Source organism: Peromyscus eremicus, chromosome 6 (genome assembly GCF_949786415.1).
Source record: "Peromyscus eremicus chromosome 6, PerEre_H2_v1, whole genome shotgun sequence".
Lineage (NCBI taxonomy): Eukaryota > Metazoa > Chordata > Mammalia > Rodentia > Cricetidae > Peromyscus > Peromyscus eremicus.
In genome coordinates this window covers 70986630-71006909 of record NC_081421.1, presented here as the reverse complement: position 1 = coordinate 71006909, position 20280 = coordinate 70986630, and the positions used below count along the sequence as shown (strand labels likewise).

Sequence of the window (20280 nt, the reverse complement as noted above, 5' to 3'; positions counted from 1 at the left end):
GGAGCAACATCACCACCCCGCCTTCATCAACACGGCAGAGGTCTTGCTACCTAACAAATGGCCACTTAATGTTATGGAAATTTGCCAGAAGTTCTGTGCCCGCCTTGGGCCCGAGGATGACATCCTCTGTGGTTTTCCTTGGCCACAGATGACACATCACAGTTCAGGTCACCTCTCCATGCTTTGGTCCACGATTTGGAAAGTTCAGAGATAACTAAAGGCCGGACCTACTGTGGCCTTTGCTGGCATCACCCACTCATCACACAGTGCTATCATTTGACTTGTGCACAGGTCTGTTAAAGTCATTCGTTTGATCGGCCGAGACACTGTGGAAGAAATCGTGTACAGGAAGGCAGCCTCCAAACTGCAGCTGACCAACATGGTCATGGAAGGCGGCCATTTCACCCTCGGGGCCCAGAGACCGTCCGCTGAGGCTGACTTCCAGGTGAGAATCTGTCCTTACCCATAGGCTCCTCACGATTTGTCTCTGCCTTGTGCCTACTCTGTGCAGGGAACTACAGGACTCACAAGTAGACTCGATAGACACAGGGTAAAGGAGACAAGTGCTGAGCTGTCTGTCTTGGATTTAAATCTGAGCCTCATCACTCCATAACCTCAGGCATCTCTCTTTGCTTAAAACGAGGATTCCATTAGTTATGTCTGAGGATGCCGAGAAAATTAGAGAATTAAAAACAAAGGTGGTTATAGCAGTGGATTCTGTACCTCTGTCTTAGTTTCTTTTCTTCTTGCTCTGACAAATCACCAGACAAAATCAGCTTGAGAAAGGGTTTATGTTAGCTCACAGTTCAAACCCAGCATGGCGGGGAAGTCAAATCCACAGGAGCTTGAAGCAGCTGGTGACATCATAGCCACAATAAAAAGGCCGGAGCCGTGAATGTTTGGATACAGCTCACTCGCTCCTTTTTACACAGTCCAGGGTCCGCGCTCTGGAAGTGGCGTGCCCACCCCCAGTGCAGGTCCTCCCACCTCAATTAACCTAATCAGCATGAGCTCTTCCTGTGTGCCTGGAGGCCTGTGTCCTGATGCTCTCCTCCAGTGCAGGCGAAGCCTTGTCACGAATACTTGGCTTTCTTTGGGTTTTGGTACCAAATGCAAAGCCAGTTGCATTGATTATATATAGCAATGTTAAATAAATATAAACATACCCAGATGTTGGTGCTTTGACGAGCTATGTAAGGAGTTTGCACACTATTATAGCATACCTTAAAGGTTTCCAAGTTACGAAGATGATCTAGAGAGAAATGGTCCAGTCCAATGGGGCAAAATGCAAGTGAGCTGAGCTATTGTCTGAGCATATGCAGCGTTGGGAGCTGCAGGTGAGCACTAGGAAATGCTGTGTGAGTCCTCTGTGCGTCCAGTAGTCACAGTGAGGGGACCAGAGGCTCAGGGAGAGGCTCAGGGAGGCAACAGAAGTCTCTGATGAGTTCTGGTCTCTGCCACAGTAGTGCCCATGGAACACCGTGGCAGGAAAGCAGATTGCCAGCGGAGTCAGCCAGTGATGAGATCAAGGGGTTTAGCAGTGTGAGAGTCGGGAAAACAACTGAGTCTGACTTCTCTTGCGGTTCCTGGGAAAGCCTGAGTGACGATGAGTTTGTGAGAAGTGCTACAGGAAATGCTTGAAATTACCGTTACTCTTTACACCCCCCCCCCAAAAAAAAGGGACGCTTATCCACATTGTATTGTTACTGAGACTGTCAGAGTCAATAACTCCAATAATCCTTTATCACCATCTGCTTACCCATCATCCAGCTGTTAAAAGCCTCCTTGGTGTCATCTGTGATGGACAGCAAATGCTGGGTGTCCGTCAGAGAGGGACTGTCTTAGCCATTAGCAAGTCACCCACATCCTCAGGGTTGTGTTGTTGTTGTTGTTGTTTTATCAGAACTAACTGGATTTTTGCTCTCTCCATTCAAGTTGAGTGAGATACTTAAATTCGGCTTGGATAAACTACTGTCCTCTGAGGGGAGCACCGTGGATGAAGTAGACCTGGAGTCCATCCTGGGAGAAACCAGAGATGGCCAGTGGGTCTCTGATGCTTTGCCTGCAGCAACAGCAGCAGCAGCAGCAGCAGGAGGAAGCGGAGAACAGGAAGAAGGAAGTGAGTTGTGAACCAGATCTCACCTACAGTCTGGGATCCATTTTGAGTTGACTTTTTTTGTGCAGGGTGAGAGATGTGGATCTCATTTTATTCTGTTACATGTGGAAATCTGGTTTTCCCAGCACTCTTTGTTAAGGAGGCTGTTTGTTTTTTGTTGTTGTTGTTTGTTTGTTTGTTTTGTTTTTCTCTCCAAAATGTGTTTTTGACCTTTGTCAGAATGAGGTACTTGTAACTGTATGGGCTTCTTTCTGAGACCCCTTTTGTATTCTGTGGGTCCATGCATGTGCCATGCTGTTTTTATAATTGTGGCTCTGCAGTGTGATTTGATTTGAGTATTTTGACACCTTTAACATATTTCTGCTGAGGATTGCATTGGCTGTTTGGGGTCTGTATGCTTCCATATAAGTGAGAAATGACATTGGAATTTTGATGGGGATTGCAGTGAGCATGTCGATCGCTAATGTAGCCGTTTTTACAATATTAATTCCACCAATCCATGAGCATAAGAGGCCTCAATCTTCTAGAGTTTCTTGAATTTCATTCTTTAATACCTATACATTTTCATTGTAGAAGTTTTTCAACTCCTTTGTTGGATTTGTCTTCCCTGGTTTCCATGTAGTTGTGTGATTTATTTTTCTAGCTGTTGAGTTCTAGTTTTCTCAGACTGTACTGTGATCTGATAAGATAGAAGACATTTTTATTCTTTCACATTTGGGAAGATTTGATTTGTGAGCCGGGTGTGGTGGTGCATGTCTTTAATCCCAGCACTTGGGAGGTAGAGACAGGTGGATTTTCATGAGATAGTGGTCAGCCTGGGCTACATAGCAAGACCTTGTCTCAAAAAACAAACAAGCAAACAAACAAGCAGGCAGATTTGATTTGTGGCCTGGGATGTATATATTTTAACGGTTGCCCTGTGGGCTGCTAAGACAGATGTGTGTCCTGTTCCCGTAGGGTGGAGTATTCCATTTGTTCTGTGGAATAGTTCAACTCTGAGGTGTCTGTTTTGTTTTTTGTTTGTTTGTTTGTTTGTTTGTTTTTAGTTACCGAAGTCTCCACTATTATCCTATGAGGTCCTATCTGACCTTTTATGTCTGGTTGTGTCTGTCTTGAATCAGCTATGAAAATGCCCATGCCGGCTTGCTGTAGGTTCTTTTTCCTGACGGATGTCTTCCATCCTTGGACTCTCAGACTGTGGGTGTCTACCAGCCTGGTGTATTTCTTAGAGACAATGGATAACTTTTTAATTTTAACTTGATTTTGCCAGCTAGCCAGTCTGTGGCTCATTCTGGAGTTGAGCTCATTTGCGGTTGAGGTTGTTACTGAGATGATGACTGTTCCTGTAACTTCGTTGGCTCTTTGATTGGCGTTTGTTCGTTACTGTCTGCTGTTAGTATTGGGAGTTTTTTGTTTACTATGGTGGAGGTGAGGGATTCCTTCCTAGCTCTCCTTTACTCAGCCTTTGTTCTTCCATTCTTGTGCTTTTATGACTGGGCCCCTCTTCCTTCCTCCTCTGTGTATAATATTCCTGTATCTTCTGCAGTGCCGGATTCGTGGTCACGAACTGCCTTAGTTTGTTCTTGACTTAAAGTGTCCTCTATTCCCCTCTCCCTGTGCTGTGCTGTGTGTGTGTGTGTGTGTGTGTGTGTGTGTGTGTGTGTGCATGTCTATGTGGTGTTATGTGGATGTGTGGATATGAGTGTGTGTGTGTGTGTGTGTGTGTGCATGTCTATGTGGTGTTATGTGGATGTGTGGATATGAGTGTGTGTGTATGTGTGTGTGTGTGCATGTCTATGTGGTGTTATGTGGATGTGTGGATATGAGTGTGTGTGTGTGTGTGTGTGTGTGTGTGTGTGTGTGTGCATGTCTATGTGGTGTTATGTGGATGTGTGGATATGAGTGTGTGTGTGTGTGTGTGTGTGTGTGTGTGTGCATGTCTATGCGGTGTTATGTGGATGTGTGGATATGAGTGTGTGTGTGTGCATGTCTATGTGGTAGTATGTGGATGTGTGGATGCATGTGTGTGTGGATGTTAGAAGAAGCATTAAGTGTCTTCCTGTTTCACCCTCGTCCTTATTCCTTCAAGGTAGGGTCTCTCTCTGAACTCAGAGATCACTTTTTTGTCCAGGCTGGCAACCAGCAAGGCCCAGCAATTCTCTCCTCTCTGTCCCCAGCAGTGCCAGGGTTCCAGGCAGGCAGGGGACCATACTAAGCTTATTTGTAAGTTCTAGGATCCCAACTCAGATCCCCATGCTTGAATGTAGTGTTTCTTCTTTAAGATTTATTTATTTTTATTTCATGTGCTTGGGTATCTGTACCATATGCTTGTGGAGGCCAGTAAAGGGCATCGGATCCCCTGGAGCTGGGGTTACAGATGGTTGTGAGCTGCCCTGTGAGTGCTGGGGATTGAACCTGGGTCTGCTGGAAGAACAGCAACTGCTTTTAACCCCTGAGCCATCCCTCCAGCCCCGCACCCCATGTCGTGTTATTGACCGTGTCTCCCATCTTTGATATTCTTTCTGTTTGGTTGAGTCTTTTGGTTCTGCCGTGTTTCTATTTGATACATTGAAATGGTCATTTTCAACGTTTCTGTTTGTTTTCTGTTTCAAAATCTCTTTCCTCAAAAAAAAAAAAATTTTTTTTTTGATCCATATTGCTGTGTTTCTCATCCATTTTGAAACTTTTCCTCTGTGTTGCTGACTTGGCTCCGGGTCTGAATTCATCTATTTGTCTGTGGCCTCTTTCAGGTCACTGACCATTTTTACCGCAAAACCTTGGCAGTCTTCGTCCGAGTGTGGTGGTAAAGAGATTGCCTTGCTTCTTCGTGTCTCTTGTTTTGTGCTCAGACTTCTCGGGCCAGACAGCAGTAGATGACTAATAGGTAGCTTCCGAGTTTGATCTGCCACAGAGTGTCAAACCCCAGGGTCATCTCAGCTGATGAGATCTGTCCTGGGCCACCAAGGGCAGGGCTGTCGCTTCCTGTGCGTTTCGCAGGCTGAACCCGCCTTCTGTCACTGACTTTCTGCTGTCAGTTCTGGTCCTGCTGCTTGCCACAGCTGCCTCCCAGGGCCTTCCCTCCCCTGGGCGGTGGCAGGCCACATCGAAACAACCCGACCTGTGCAGGATTCTTTTTCATCAGTGGAGTCTCAAGATGGCATCTGGCTCTGCCTTCCAAGTCATCCAGTGTGACATAATGGACTTCCTCTCTGAGGCTGCCCTGGGGGCTGGAGGAGTTACTGGCTGGCCAAAGCCTGCAGTTGGATTTGAGACTGTGAGGACTGTGGGCTTGTCCCGAAGGTCCGCTGGCTGACCCTCCTGAAGAGGTTTCTGCCCTCTCCCTCTCCCCTCGTTCCCTCACCTGCCCCCCTGAGGCTCTGCTGGCTTTGCCTTCTCTCTGCTCCTTCCTGATGGGCTTTCACTTCATGGATTTCCAGAGCTCCTCCTCTGTCTGTCTTTGGGATGAAGTCTTCCCCTTCCTATGACTCGTCATACAGAGGTAGCCTCTAGGCGGCCGTCTTACCCCAGAGTGAACGGCTTACCTTTGAGGGTTTTTTTTTTTTTTTTTTTTAAGATTTGTTTATTTTTATTTTATGCATGTGAGTGTCTTGCCTGCATGCATGTCTGGGCACCACATGCATCTAGTGCCTGAGGAGGTCCCAAGATGCCCTGGACCTGGCGTTATGGACGGCTGGTAGCTGCCCCGTGGATGTTGGGAACTGAAGCAGGTCCCCTGCAAGAACAGCCGTTCTTACATGCCGAGCCACACGCAGCCCTGAGTGGTTACCTTCTCAATCCAACCTGCGCCGATACACAGTGCAGGCCGTGCACTTGCCGTGTGGACATTGTTTTCTCCCCACCCCACCCCCCAATTTGGTCAGTGTTCTGAATTTTTGAATGCGATATGTTTGTTTGTTTGTGGTCTTATGTATCACCATGGAAGCTAAGGATCATTGGCTTTGAACTTCTGACCCTCCACATCCACCACCAGTGCTGGGATTATAGTCATGTGCCACCATGCTGGCTTGTGGGCACTAGGCATTGGATGCAGGGCTTTGTGCATGCTGGGCAAGTACTCCACCAGCTGAGCTTACATCCTTAGCTCACTGGAGTGGTTTTGTGTAGAGTGCTCCCTGGTGTCTCATGGCTGTTGTCAATGACTGTTTTCCTGCACCAGCAGCGACAGGAAGCTGGGGTTTCTAGCTCACCTGCCTTCTGCCTGAGAACTGGGCCCGACATCAGCTTTTGCGTCCCCTTTTGTTTATCCGGAAGCTGATTTTGCATCACTTCCTTTCTCTTTCCCTTTGCTGCTGTAACATGATGAGAAGGGGAAGGTTACCCCACATCCCCGACACACACACACACACACAGAGCGTGGCGCCTTCCAAAATGTCTGGCTACACCTGCTTTCTAGTCCCTTTCCCTTCCTTGGTAGTCGCTGCTCTTGCGACTACTCTGTCAGGTACTGCTGGAGTCCTGCTGCTTGCTTGCCTGTTCCTGTCTGGCATTCCGGTAGTGTGGCGCTGGAGCTGACAGCCCACTGCTTGGATGCCCACTGCTTGGATGCCCGCTGCTTGGATGCCCGCTGCTTGGATGCCCGTTTCTCTGTTCTCTCGCAAACGGGAGTGTGTAGTTTCTCCCGACTCTTCATTTCGTAGCAGGCGTGGACTGCTGAGATGTTTATGGGACAGGTGGAGACGTTGGAATTGGGGCAGCCGGTCATTTCAGGTGACACTGCCCTTTGACACTTGTCATGTTTAAATTCCACACGATAGCATCCCGTTCCTACTCTTCAAGATGCTTTCTGTTCTCCGTTTTAATTGCACTCTGCTGTCATTTCAAGGGCGTGATATTATCCCTGCTTCTTCTCTGAGAACATTTGTTACCCGTTTAGAACGTATATTACAGGGAGGACATTTGTTACAGTTTTTAAAAGATTCCCTGCTTTTTCTTCCAGTTGCTGTTCTTTCTCCTCTTATTTATTTATTTATTTTAAACTTTGTTTTGGAACCTTTTGTTCTTATTGGTAGTCTTCTAGAAATGCCTGGTGTCCCGAGGCTAACAGGGCAGCTCTGCTGTGAGTGGCTGGGTGCTCCTGGGGCCTCACTCCAGCACTGTGCTTGGTGAGCCAGATTTCGCCCTGAGGGAGCCTTCCTACATACTCGTGTTTGAAATCTTTAATTGGCCAGTGGCAGAGACAAATTCTCCAGTATCGTCCATGGAAGAGTGAGGGGTTGAAATAAACTCACTGGTTTAAGCTGAAAAGAAGGGTGTGTCAGAGGTGTGTGTTGCCAGCGGTTTTTGGTGTACAGATATTCTCTTAGGCCCTGCCTGGGATACACTGCTCTGAGAAACCTAAGCTTCTGTTGAGAGGGTCTGTTCTCATGGTGAACTTGGCCGAGCACCTGTGCCCCGCTTCTGTGGCTCCTGTTTATCTGTTTCCCACCAGCCGCTCCTCCACATTCTCCGGAGAGTGCGGAACTTCCCCACTTACCGTTGCCTCATATATCTTCCTTAAAACCCCGTTACTGTCATTGAGAGGTTTCAGGTGGTGGTGTGGGGGGGGTGGGGGGGGTGGATGCATGTGGCCGTATTTTTAAGTTATATTTGATTACCTTAAATACCAAAGCTTACATCCAATTCTCCACTCACTCAGATTAATTTCAACTTAGTTTTTCAACATTTGCCAGAACAAAATAAAATTGCAGTGTTTTCAGAAAGATCATTGCACTTCTAAGTCAATCTGACTGCTAAAAAATTATGTATTTTTAGACAGGCCAACTGCCAGGGAAAAAAAAGAAAAAATTTCCCCGTAGGATTAACGTTTGGAAACGTCTTTGATGAATGGGTCCAGGCTCCCTGTGTGGCAGCTGACTGAACTGGCAGGGTATATGTGAGGGTCTAGGGCTGTAGTTCTCAACCTTCCTAACGATGTGACCCTTTAATACAGTTCCTCATGGTGTGGTGACCCTCAACCATAACATTATTTTTGTTGCTACTTCCTAGCTGATTTTGCTGCTGTTATGAATTATAATGTAAGTATCTGATATAGAGGATATTTGATATGCAACCCCTTGGGAAAGGATCGCCACCCACAGGTTGAGAACCACAGGTCTAGGGTGTGGTTTCATCCTCCCCTTGGCCGCAGAGTGAGGGAGCATGGTTTAAAATAGCATCAGTGGATAGGAAAGACTAGTTGTTAGCACAACTCCCGTGAAAACCCCACACGCGACTGGTTTCTCTTGAATGCCAGGGTTTTTGAAAGGCACCTTTATGCTAGAAGTTAGAATTTCATGGTGTATGTAGCTACATATGTCGATGGTGTTTTGACACTTCTCAGATCTCTCTATTTTCTTTTCCACTTGTTGATAGAGCATCTCATTGAAAGCCCCCTGCTGATTTAATTAGCAAATGCCAATTAGAATTACAGCTGGTTAGAGTTTGGTACAAGTGTGAAGCAATTGATCTCCCGGGAATGAAAATGTTTTGCTTTCATACTCTCCAGAGAAAACATACTTATAGCTGACTTCACAATGCTCTGGAAACACATTACTTGGTCACGTGTGCTCCTAAGCACACTTCAGTTTCTGGTCATTCTCATCTGTTTGTGGGTGCTGATTATAGATGCTTCTCACTTGATTCCTGATCTGGGCTGTTCACCCAGCCTCACTGAGCCTCTGTCTTTATCTGTAAATGGCCCTATAAATGTGTGCTTTCCAGTTCCCAGCACCCATGTTGGGTAACTGACAACTGTGTGTAGCTTCAGCTAGCTCTGGGGGGTTTGACACCCTCTTCTGGTACCCACGGGTGCTGTATTCATGTGTACAAACCCACACCCAGACACACACATGGATACACATAATTCAAAATAAAAAATCCTCCAAAACAAAAGAAAGTGATCACACAGCATGAGTGTTGTTCAAGAATGTTTTCTGTACTTTCCTGTGTACAGTCAGTCATGATTGACTGAAGCACTCTGGCCTCAGAATCAGAATCCTTCTTCCTCATTCAGCTGCAGGAACCGAGGACTCCTCCATCCCTGTACAAGCTCAGCCAGCCAGGGAGCGGGGGAGAGCCAGGAAGGTGCAGCGTGGGAGCTGCAGCCCTGTAAACGCAGGGATCGTTTCTGTGACGCTTCATTTTCTCAAACGATGTGCCATTTGTTTCTTTAATATAGAAAAGCAGGGAGCGGGCTGAATATTCAATGTGTGCTTGACATTAAAAAATGGGATTTACTGCGGAGTCCTCAAGTCAGTGAGATTCGTGCTGAGGAGCAGAATGGGATAAATGCATGGCTGAAGACTCAGCAGGGTGAAGGGATTCTCCAGTCATGGGTCATCAAGGATGGATCACCCAGGTTATGAACCATGTTCTGTCCAATGAGAAGAGGACGCACAGGACTCCTATGCAGAACCAAAGGTGTTCCTGACAGGAATGAAGCATTGTGGTAGTAGGCTGGTCTTGGCTCATTTTTAGAATATGGGCCATTTCCTTGTTCACCTTCGTAGCTGCTTTGAATGGCATGAATTTTTCTTCCGGTGTCTGACATTCCTTTCTTTGGTTTTGTGTTCTTAGAAGACCATATGTACTTATTTGAAGGTAAAGATTATTCTAAAGAGCCCAGCAAGGAAGACAGAAAGTCATTTGAACAGCTGGTGAATCTTCAGAAAACTCTTCTAGAGAAACCGAGTCACGGGGGCCGCTCCCTCCGAAATAAAGGCAGCGTAAGTGACATCGCATTTTTATAGAGCCCTAAACTCTTCCAAACTGTCACCCTAAGAAAACAGAGAGCGATGCTAGGTCACTTGGTTCTCTTAGGACGGGCTGCTAAGAAACAAGTATGTGTTGACAATATAACAAGTGAACTGAACTTTATGTAAAAACGGTGAAGTGTTCTAAAAGTATTGGTCAGGCCGGAGAGGGCTGGAGAGATGGCTCCCTGGTTAGGAGCCAGTACTGTTCTCAAGAGGACCCAGATTCCCAGCACCTGCATGGCAGCTCACGTTCTTGTGTAACTCCAGTTCTGGGGGAGCAACACTCTCCTGACCTCCTGCACATACATATATGCAAGTAAAGCACTCGTACACATAAAATGTAGGATAAATAAATCTTCAAAAGACATCAGGGGACTGGCAGGATGGTTCAGTAGGGAGAGCAGCTGCTGTGCAAGCCTGACAGAGTTGGATTCCCAGAACCCATTAGAGGGGAGAACTGACCTCCACACTTACGCCATGGCATTCTCTCTCTCTCTCTCTCTCTCTCTCTCTCTCTCTCTCTCTCTCTCTCTCTCTCTCTCTCTCTCTCACACACACACACACACACACACACACACACACATAAATAATAAATAAAAACTTATTTCAAAAAAAGCATTAAGAAATCGAGCATAGTGGTACATGCCTGTAATCCCAGTACTTGGGAACTGGAGGCAGGAGGTTCAGTAGTTCAAGACCAGACTAGCTCCATACCAACTTCAAGGCTAGCCTGGGCTACATGAGACCCTGTCTCCAAACATACATTAAGAAGGTGAGTATATTACATGACTTCCTGTGAGTAAAAGCATCTCTCGGTCCTCTAAGCCACCCCTGTAGGGATCACGTTGTTACAAGAAAATACCTTGTCTGCTATTGGCATTCATCATAATTAAGAGGATGGCAGTCATAATGACACAGGATATTCCAGTGCCTGGCATTTCATATATGTTCTCTAGAGCTGTCATTCAGTACTGAGGCTGCTGAAACTGACCTGTTTCAAAGGGAATCATACGATGCATTTGTAGAAAGAGCTGCATTAAAATGGTTTAAACTAAAAATGGCTTCCCACGAGCTATGACTTCAATCAAGAAAGAAAGGTTATCTGGAAGTACCTTGTTCCTCACGAAGTGATTGTGAATGCCTCTGCCGGCCTCGGCAGTACATCGGCTGAGTCAATGTACTCAGTGGCCAGTGGCCAGGGTGCCTATGAGGTGTGAACCAGTAAATTAGGGCGACTTACCGTCAGTGCCCAGCACACAGGCAGTGTGGAGATGTGGTGTTTCTCTTGCTTCTGCAGAGGGCTTTAGGTGAAGCTTGCGGAGGAGCAGGCAGACCCTGGCCTTCCTGACTGTGGGTCTTCATCTCCCTAAGGTTCTAATCCCAGGCCTGGCAGAAGGGCCCATCAAAAGGAAGAAGATTCTGAGCCCGGAAGAGCTGGAGGACAGACAGAAGAAAAGACAGGAGGCAGCAGCCAAGAGAAAGAGACTAATGGAAGAGAGGAAGGCGGCAAAGGAGGAGGCCGAACACAGGAAGAAGTGCGTCTGCAGTATACCAGGCGGGGGACGGGTGTGTGTGTGTGTGTGTGTGTGTGTGTGTGTGTGTGTGTGTGTGTATGTGTGTGTATGAGCATGGCACACACACACACACACACACACACACACACACACACACACACACGGGAAGGTCATGCCGGAGTGTCTTCTCTCCCTTCACCCTGTGGGTTCCTGGGATTGAACTCGGGTTCTCGGGCCTCTGAGGCAAAGCACCCTTACCTGCTGAGCTGTCGTCTCACTGGCCCTGAAACAGGAATTTTGGAAGATTTTATTGTAGCTGTGTGATGAGGAGTCATTTATTTAACAGTCCCTTTCAGGTGTGTTCTTACCAACAGACATTTGGTGGCTCCTTGTTGTGAGTGTAGTCGGGAGGCAGTTAGGCCAGTCAGAAACTTGGCTATTTACGCTTAAGTAGAAAACTTCAGTAGGGGGAGGTGCTGTTCACAGTTCCACTTGTCACTGCCTGTGAATAGACGGCCCAAGGGATCATTAATTGCCTCCCTCTCTGGTCTGGTGAAGGATGGCCTGGTGGGAAGCCAACAGCTACCAGTCCTGCTGCCTGCCCTCGGAGGACAGCGAGCTCGAGGACCTTGAGGATGGAGAAGATGAAACTTCTGGAGAGCTAGATGCTGAAGACCTAGACTCAACCTCCATCAAGTATGTTAGCGGTGACGTCACCCACCCACAGGCTGGCGCAGAGGATGCCGTCATTGTGCACTGTGTAGGTACGAAAAGTGGGCTGGGACCCTGGGGATGTCTTGTCTCTGTGATGCCAAGAAGTTGGAAGGATAAGGCGAAATGCGGCCCAAGAGTGATGATCCCAGTGCAGCATCCATTTGGTCAAGGGGCGTGGCTCTTAGCCATGAGACTTGACGCTGTCCTTTAGTGGGTTGAATTATCCAACCTCCTTGGGCCAAAACTTCCTTACTTATATGGGCTGTTGGTATCAGCTTTATCCTCTGTACAGCATAGTTAAAATGAGGTGAAATGAGGTGACATTTGGAAAATAAGTACATCCCATGAGGAAAAGCAAAACTCCAAGTGTGCTCCTCCTTGAGACCGTCACACTTTTACTTCCTTCACCTGGAATCCTCTCTCCCCAACAACCACGCTGAGCACTGTGCAGATGTCTGCTTCTCAGAGTGCTCTTCCCTGGCGCCTGCGCAAAGCAGCCTCCATCGTTATTTTCTGTCTTATTCTATCCCGTTCTCCTTTGTCGAGCATTTTGTCACCTGACATGATAACATATATTTGTTTATTTGACTCTCTCATTGCGTTAGAAAATTAGCATTTCATGGAGCAGAGACTTTTGTTTTTGTTGTTCACTGGTATAAGCCTGGTGCTCAGAACAGTGCTTGACATGTAAGATATATGAGCCGATGGGTGTAGAATAAATGAGTATAAATACCGGGTTTAACCAGTTCTGCTAGTACCAGCTTGAACTGAGCCCTGCTTTTCCTCCTCCTTCCTGTGTATGGAGCGTGCACTGTGGCCTTCCCAGCGCCCACTGCGTTATGTCCGTCTGCCTCCAGCCGTCACAGAGGCACCAGAGCTTCTGCTCTTGCGAAACACTTGATTTCTGAGATTCCTGTTTTGACCCTGCCTGGCACAATGGCCAAGCCTACCTTCTAGAATATTCCTAGGAGATTAGACAGAGCCTTCTCTCGGAAGTCATTCCCCCGCAAGCCTGTTTGTGTGCCTTTGGTTTTCTGAGTTGTCGACTGGACTTGCCTGCTGCAGACGGAAACTTCCTCTCTCCTCCCAGATGATTCTGGCCGCTGGGGCAGAGGTGGCTTATTCACAGCTCTGGAAGCACGGTCAGCCGAGCCAAGGAAAGTATATGAGCTGGCTGGGAAAATGAAAGGTAAGAGACGGAGCGGGTCAAGGGCGGCATAGGACAGGAGAGGACACTTAGAACCCTGCGTCGGATGGGTTAGCAGGCACTGCAGGACAGAGAAGAGCCAGCTGGAGCCTGGCTTCTGCCGCCTCTGTCACTCTGAGGCAGATCTCCCTTACTGTCTGTTTTCTCGTCCATAATTTCTAGCTAACTTTTCCCACCTTCTTTGGGGCTGTAATAAGGATAGTGGATTCAAGTGTTCCCCCTGAAGATCGTGTCCCTGTCCACCCAACTGACCGTCCCCATAGAGGAACACCATGCCTAGTGGAGACGCTTTTAAACTGTTCGCGACAGCTCAGGGGAAAGAGGGTGTCTTTTGAGGTCAGCACAGCCAGGACTACCACACTCCCTGAAGGCAGAAGTAAGGTTGTTTGAGGATGGGGGGCTTGTTGAACAGTGTTAGCTACTGGCACCAGGACAGGAAAAGGCATTTTCTTTTAAGTGCGGTAGTCGCAGCATGGCAGGAGGAGTGAAAGCTTCTGTGCTCTCTCCGGAGGTGGCTGAGAGGGTGAGAGCTCTGGTGGGAGGATCGAACACCTGCCAGCGTTCTCAGAGTCGGGGTCTAGCTCATGCTTCTGCCCAGTTCTGTAGGGTAGGAAGGAAGGGGTATACAGAGAGCATGGTGACATGGCGTGTTGAGAGAAGTCATTCCAGATCTGGGCTCTGATCTGGCAGTTGGGAAAGCAGAGAACCTGGGAGAGTGGAAGGAGAGGTGTGGATGGAGGAGTCCCTGTGTGAGGTCCTGGATGGTAATCATGAGGAAGAAATGAGATTACAAATGATGGAGCCCGGGGAACATCCACGTAGTCACTGAGACAGGAAGAGGAAACGATTGTTAGAGAAAAGAGGGAACTTGAGAATGTAGATTTTGATGTAAAGGTTGAGTAGACCTTGTCTAAAATGCTTGGGACCACAGTGTTTTAAATTTCAGATTTCTAAAAGAATTTGGAATATTTGCATTTACGTTTTGAGTCTGTGGGGTTGGGATCTGAGTCTGAATACCAGATTTGTTTATGTTTCACATGCATCTAATAAGCAACACGAAGGTAATTTCATACAGTGTTTTTAAGGCACCCATTACATGAGGTCAGGTGGGCAACTTTCTACTTTGGCGTCATGTGAGAATCTGAGTTCAAAACTCAGATGTTGGCGGCACTTTGAATTTTGGGTTTCTACTTAGAGATACCCACTTTGTACATGAAAAGAGAGGGTGTGAAGAAGGCGGAGAGATCCACAGTATCGAGACCCTGAAGTAAGAGTGAGAACTGGGAATAGCCGCTGGATCTCACCCTTATCAGTGGCCACATTCCCTTGAACATTTGGAGGAGTGTGAAGACTCCATTGTGGCTGCACAGACTTACAGTATGATGGCCAGTGGACCTGGAGATGGACTGTGCCGTCATCTCTGAAGAGGGATTGGCATAGGGCCCAGCAGAGTAGATGAGCCTTCGCTAGAGCTACCAGGGACAGCTCAGGAGGGTGAGCACATTCCCTCGGGTCTGGAAAGATGAGTCAAACTCAAGTTGCTGGAGAGAGGTGGCAGGAGAATTCCCCAGAGTCTTCTTTTTTGTCTCTTTGTCACACCATTCCCAACACCTAATGACTGAAGGATCTAGGCAGTTACACAGCCCCACACAGCCCAGGGTGAAGCCGCTGTCCAAGGAGGAGAGGAAAGTTACATTTTAAAAGGAAGCTTCGCCACATCATAGAGACCATCCAGAGGTAGTCCGCTGAGTTGGGAAATCTGATAGGGAGAATGGTATAGTAGGGCTTCCAGTGTTTTACAGTGCCTTAACAGATTAGGGTATGTGGGATATTTATCATTTTGTTTCATCATTTTTGTTTGAACAGAAAATATAAACTGGGTCTGTAGAGCCCAGAACTAAATAGGCCCATTTGTCTAGAGTACCAGCTTGATCTGATTTGGATGATAGGGAAATAAATATATAGATAGAAATGGTGGAGGGCAGCCTTCAAGTGATTTAAGACAAACAGGAGATTCCTAAGGAACCTCAAGCTCAGCACTCACTTACCCTGTTCCTCTGCCTTTTGGAGTCACCGTGATGGCACAGGGCACTAGGCTGGTAACCACGTATGAGGCCCGCTGAGTTTGGAGAACATGAAAATGCAGGAAGGCAGTAGCTGAGTGCCGGGCTAAAATGAGGACAGGTCAGGAGACAGAGAACAGCTATGAAAAATTCAGAGGGAGGTGGAGTGCAAAACCTATTTGGAGCAAGCCATGGTGGCCCACGCCTAAAGTCCTGGCACTGGGGAAGTCAAGGCAGGAGGATTGCTGCGAGTTCAAGGATAGCCTGAACTACAGAGTGAGATCATATTTCAAAAGGCAAGAAAATAACAAAAATGTGATTGGATTGAGAAAGTGAATACATAAGCAAGATTCAGAATAGCCCTTCTGCGAACTTAATGGTCTTTTGTCTCTTTTTCAAACCTCAGACTTGAGTTTGGGAGGTGTCCTTTTATTTCCTATTGATGATAAAGAGTCACGAGGCAAAGGACAAGATTTGGTAAGTAAGAAACTGTCACATATCAGAACCAAAGCTTGGCTCATAACAGCTTCCCTTAAACCTCTGTTTTGTTTTGTTTTTGTGTGTGTGTGTGTGTTTGTGTGTGTGTGTGTGTGTGTGTGTGTGTGTGTGTGTGTTTGTGCACGCATGTGGAGGCCAGAGATGAATCTCACTTGGCAGTTCTCAGGGGCCACCCACCTTGTTTACTTGAGACTGGGTCTCTGTCCTGGAGCTCACCAGCAGGCCTTGGGTCCAGCTGTCTTCAGCTCCCCAGTTCGGGGTTCCAAGTGCATGCCACTACACCCAGCTTTGTATGTGGGTTCAGGGGGATGAACTCAGGTCCTTGTACCTGCGAGACAAGCACTTTCCTGCCTGAGCCGTCCTCTTTGTCTCAAGTTTCCCCCGGCCTCCAAAGTTTCCTCTTCAAAGTGCAAGTGTAAGCTTGGATTAGGGCCCAGCCTTGCTTTAACATAGTCTCATAAAGACTTTGTCCATATGTCGACACAACTTAGGTCCCAATGGTTTGATGCTTCAACATAGCCATTGGGGGAGAGACAATCCATCCACAACAGGCAGGTAGGCAGGCCACTCCACACGTCTTTTCCAGTGCCTCAGGGCTCCCTTCCATTACAGTCCTGAAACACCACCTCGCTCTTTCCCTGGCCTAAACAGCAGGCCCTTCATGTACAGGCATTCCTATTTTTAATCATTTGTGTAAATTTATTTATTTATTATTACATTTTTACTTATTTTGTGCCGTGTGTGTGTGTGTGTGTGTGTGTGTGTGTGTGTGTGTGTGCCTGTACTCATGTGTGTTGGTTTAGAGGACAACTTGCAGGTGTCTGTTCTCTCTTTCCATCCTGTGGGTCTTAGGGATCAAACTCTGGCCACCAGCCCCTTCTGTTTCTGTTCATTCTTTCTTCGTTAGTAGTCCACGCAGTGCTGGCTCATAGAATATGCTCAAAAACATTTCCTGAGTAGAATAAGAAAATATGATGCAAGATTCTGAAGGTTCATCATTTGTGTTTATACAAAAAATGTGTGTGAAGGATTATACTTTCTAGCCGGTGGAATACAGGAAGCAGCCCACACCTCTCCTGCTTTGCATCTTAAGTAGTTCCTGCATGCCTGTCATTTGGAGTATCTGTAGTGAGTTCTATTTTTTACCACATCCACCTGAGTGTCTCTGAGGCCCAAATCTATATTTGAATTTCGAGCCAGATCATTGCTGTCTTAGAAAAAAGTTAGAAACTGAGGCCAAGAGAAGCTCACACTCAAATACCTAGTGGTCTGTGTGGCTAACAGCAAAGTGTTTCTTGTTTCTTCACTCAGTAATTTCTAAAACGCTGCACAAAGTGGGCAGAGGGGGATTCTGTGTCTGTACACAGGAAACAGCATCCAGGGACTCAAGCTGACGGCTGGGAGTGTGGCGGGGGCAGGACACTTGCCCAGCCTGCACCGGGCCCTGGGTTTAATCCCCAGGACTGCAGAAGAAAGCAGGGTGCTAACAGTGAACAGCAGCATGCCTGGGTGGGACCCTATTGCTTTGCCTCAGCAGTTCCCTTGAGGACCTCTGGGGGGTGCTGGGGGCACCGTCTTTACAGGCTGTTAGGACAGAGATGGATAGCTCTGTCCTGGGGGGTGTGGAGCTGATGAGCACCAGGTAGAGGGCTGAAATACAGAACTCCTGACATAATGCCAGCTGAGATTCCAAACAGTTCTCTTTTCCCTGGAGAACATGTAGGAGAGTCCACATCTCTGAACCTACCTTAAAACCGGGAAGAAAAGCCTTTATAAGTTATCACAAAATCATATGGGCCAGTCCCATCGTACATTGTAGGATACTGCTGTCCAGGCAGCATCCAGAGGGACAGAGCTCAGCCCGGGGCCTCGCTGACGTCTGTCTCCTGTGCGGCCAGCTCACCTGGCCGTGTGACAGCCCGGTACCCCGTCAGTTGTCCACTGGTTGTTCTCTCTAGTTGGCCTTGATGGTGGCTCAGCACCGCGATCGCTCCAATGTCCTGTCTGGCATTAAGATGATGGCCCTAGAAGAGGGCCTCAAGAAGGTGTTTCTAGCAGCAAAGAAGAAGAAAGGTAAGCCCTTCCCTCTGCTCAGGAGGAGAAGAATTTCTGTCCTGTGTGCTGTGACTTTTGAAGGGAGACAAGAAATGTGAAGGCTCCCCTGATCTGCACAGTGAACGCAAACCGGGTCTCGCCACATCGTTTTGTATTCACATATCCCTTTCCTTGTGTGCTGTGTCCGTCCAGTGGGCACTGTTCTCATGGCACAGATGAGGAGGCGGTCCTCAGCCTCCTTGTCACACATTGCAACTGACAGTTCTTTTCTGAAAGAGTTTACTCTGTCCCAGCCTAGTGTATCTCAGTGTTGGTGGAATTTCTTGACCTTTTGGAAAATTTATGCTTGTTCTAATTGATGATTCACCCGTCAGTCATGATCTATGTCCATCATATCTACTTACTTCTAGAACCTTGTGGGTCTTTGTCCTCCACAGAAAATCTTACTTTCCCCCTCTTTCATTTCCTCCCCAGAACATTGTTTACATTGTAATTGTACACTTTGCTTGAGGCCATCAGTAATTATTTTCTTCTGTATATATTTTCCACTGATTATCATAATCTTTTCCTTTCAATAGCAAGTGTTCATCTTCCACGCATTGGACATGCTACAAAGGGTTTTAACTGGTACGGCACTGAAAGACTTATTCGGAAACATTTGGCCGCAAGAGGCATCCCGACTTACATGTATCCTTTGTGGTCTGGAAAGTGTGTTCTTCAACCAAGGGGGAAAACTGTGCTGGAGTTTAGTAACAGCGTTCCTTAGTCTGTGTTCTTCACTCTGTCCCTCTTCAGTGAGACCCAGCTAAGAGGTACTTTACAGCTTGTATAATCTACACATCCAAGGAAATAAATACACCCAAGCATTTCTAGATGCCTAGAAGTAGATTAAGATAAGGCTCAGCAGATAAAGATGCTCGATGCCAAGATGGCCTGAGCTCAATCCCCAGAATCCACATAGTTGAAGGAGAGAACTGACTCCTGCAAGTTGTCTTCTGACCTGCACACACACACACACACACACACACACACACACACACACACACACAAATAAATACACTTAATTTTTTTTTTTAAAAAAAAGGATATATGATATCTGGGTGTGGTGGTGTATACCTTTAATCCCAGCACTCAGGAGGCAGAGGCAGGTGGATCTCTGTGAGTTTGAGGCCAGCCTGGTCTACAGAGGGAGTTCCAGGACAGCCAGGGCTACACAGAGAGACCCTGTCTTGAACAATAAATAACAATGATGATGATAAAAGGAGAGCAGGGGAGAGCTAATTGAACAACTGCCATTTGATAACATCTTTTCTTGTTACTTCTTTCGAGACCCTTCAGGTCTGTGGTGGAGGCCGAATTGGAAGACCTTCATTCTGTTTACTACAATAAGTGAAGTCTTTTATTCTAGAGCCTTTTACGTATTCTTCTTTGTGTTTTGTTTTAACTGTGGTGCTGGGGATTGAACTTGGGTCTTACATGTGCTAGGAAGGCTCACTTCCACTGAGCTACACCCCTGCTTCTTTCTGAAGTACTCTAAAGAGGCAGTGTGAAATCCATTGTGAGCTTTAAGTTCCCATTTGTATTTGCTAGACTGATGGTTTTTCTCAAGACCTGGCTCTATAGGTCAGCATTTTTTAACTGTAAACTGCATCCACAATGGCTAGAAACAGCAGAATTAACCTCCAGGCTCTGTGTACAGAAACTGTATCTTTTTACCTAGGTCCTTAGTGAACTATGTTCTCTCCATGTGGCCTCAAAAGCATTTATGTCCCTATAAAAACCTTAATCCAGATGTTGCGTTTTATGTGCTTGCACAATGTCAAGAATTTTAGTAGACCACATAACAATGACAGTTGCAAGTTCTAACAGCAGCAGAGTGTTTCTAATATGAAGAGAAGGTGTTAAGACACAGGACCTCTACAGTGTTTGCAGTGATTACCTGAGAACTAGTAGTTGGGTAAAGTTGAGTTAGAGCGATGAGCTGTGTCTTCCTTAAACATCTTTGCAGATACTACTTTCCTAGAAGCAAGGCTGCTGCCTGCCATTCACAGTCTGCATCCCCCTCCTCAGCACCGCTGGTTCCGTAGCAATCAACCCAGCATTGGATCCAGTTTTCAGCAACCAGCTAGTAAATTCATGCCCCAGAGTGACTGTTAGTTTTCAGGAAACAAGGCTGTTCTTGGCTGTGTTCCTTATTCTGGAACCTCTGGGATAGTCTTTTCTGAATTCTTATTTTGTTCCCCTGGAATTGTTACTGTGATCCAGTACCTGTAATACAGGAATGCACAGCTTATTTGGGGAAGTCCTTTGACTTCAGATTGCATAACTCTGTATAATAATAAATTTCCTATCATTAATA

The 20280-nt window shown here is 46.9% G+C and overlaps 1 protein-coding gene across 2 annotated transcripts in view; it reads left to right on the top strand.

Annotated features, from left to right (window-relative positions):
- Window positions 1-20280, top strand: part of Chd1l (chromodomain helicase DNA binding protein 1 like) — a 63610-nt gene extending 43330 nt beyond the window's left edge. For both annotated transcript variants that reach the window (XM_059265934.1, XM_059265935.1), the window contains 10 exons: window positions 292-445; window positions 1936-2119; window positions 9692-9840; window positions 11242-11405; window positions 11943-12148; window positions 13189-13287; window positions 15775-15845; window positions 17825-17939; window positions 18500-18608; window positions 19930-20280. In XM_059265934.1, coding sequence (XP_059121917.1) covers window positions 292-445; window positions 1936-2119; window positions 9692-9840; window positions 11242-11405; window positions 11943-12148; window positions 13189-13287; window positions 15775-15845; window positions 17825-17939; window positions 18500-18608; window positions 19930-20008 — 1330 coding nt within the window. In that variant the 3' untranslated portion in view covers window positions 20009-20280. The remainder of the gene's footprint in view (window positions 1-291; window positions 446-1935; window positions 2120-9691; window positions 9841-11241; window positions 11406-11942; window positions 12149-13188; window positions 13288-15774; window positions 15846-17824; window positions 17940-18499; window positions 18609-19929) is intronic.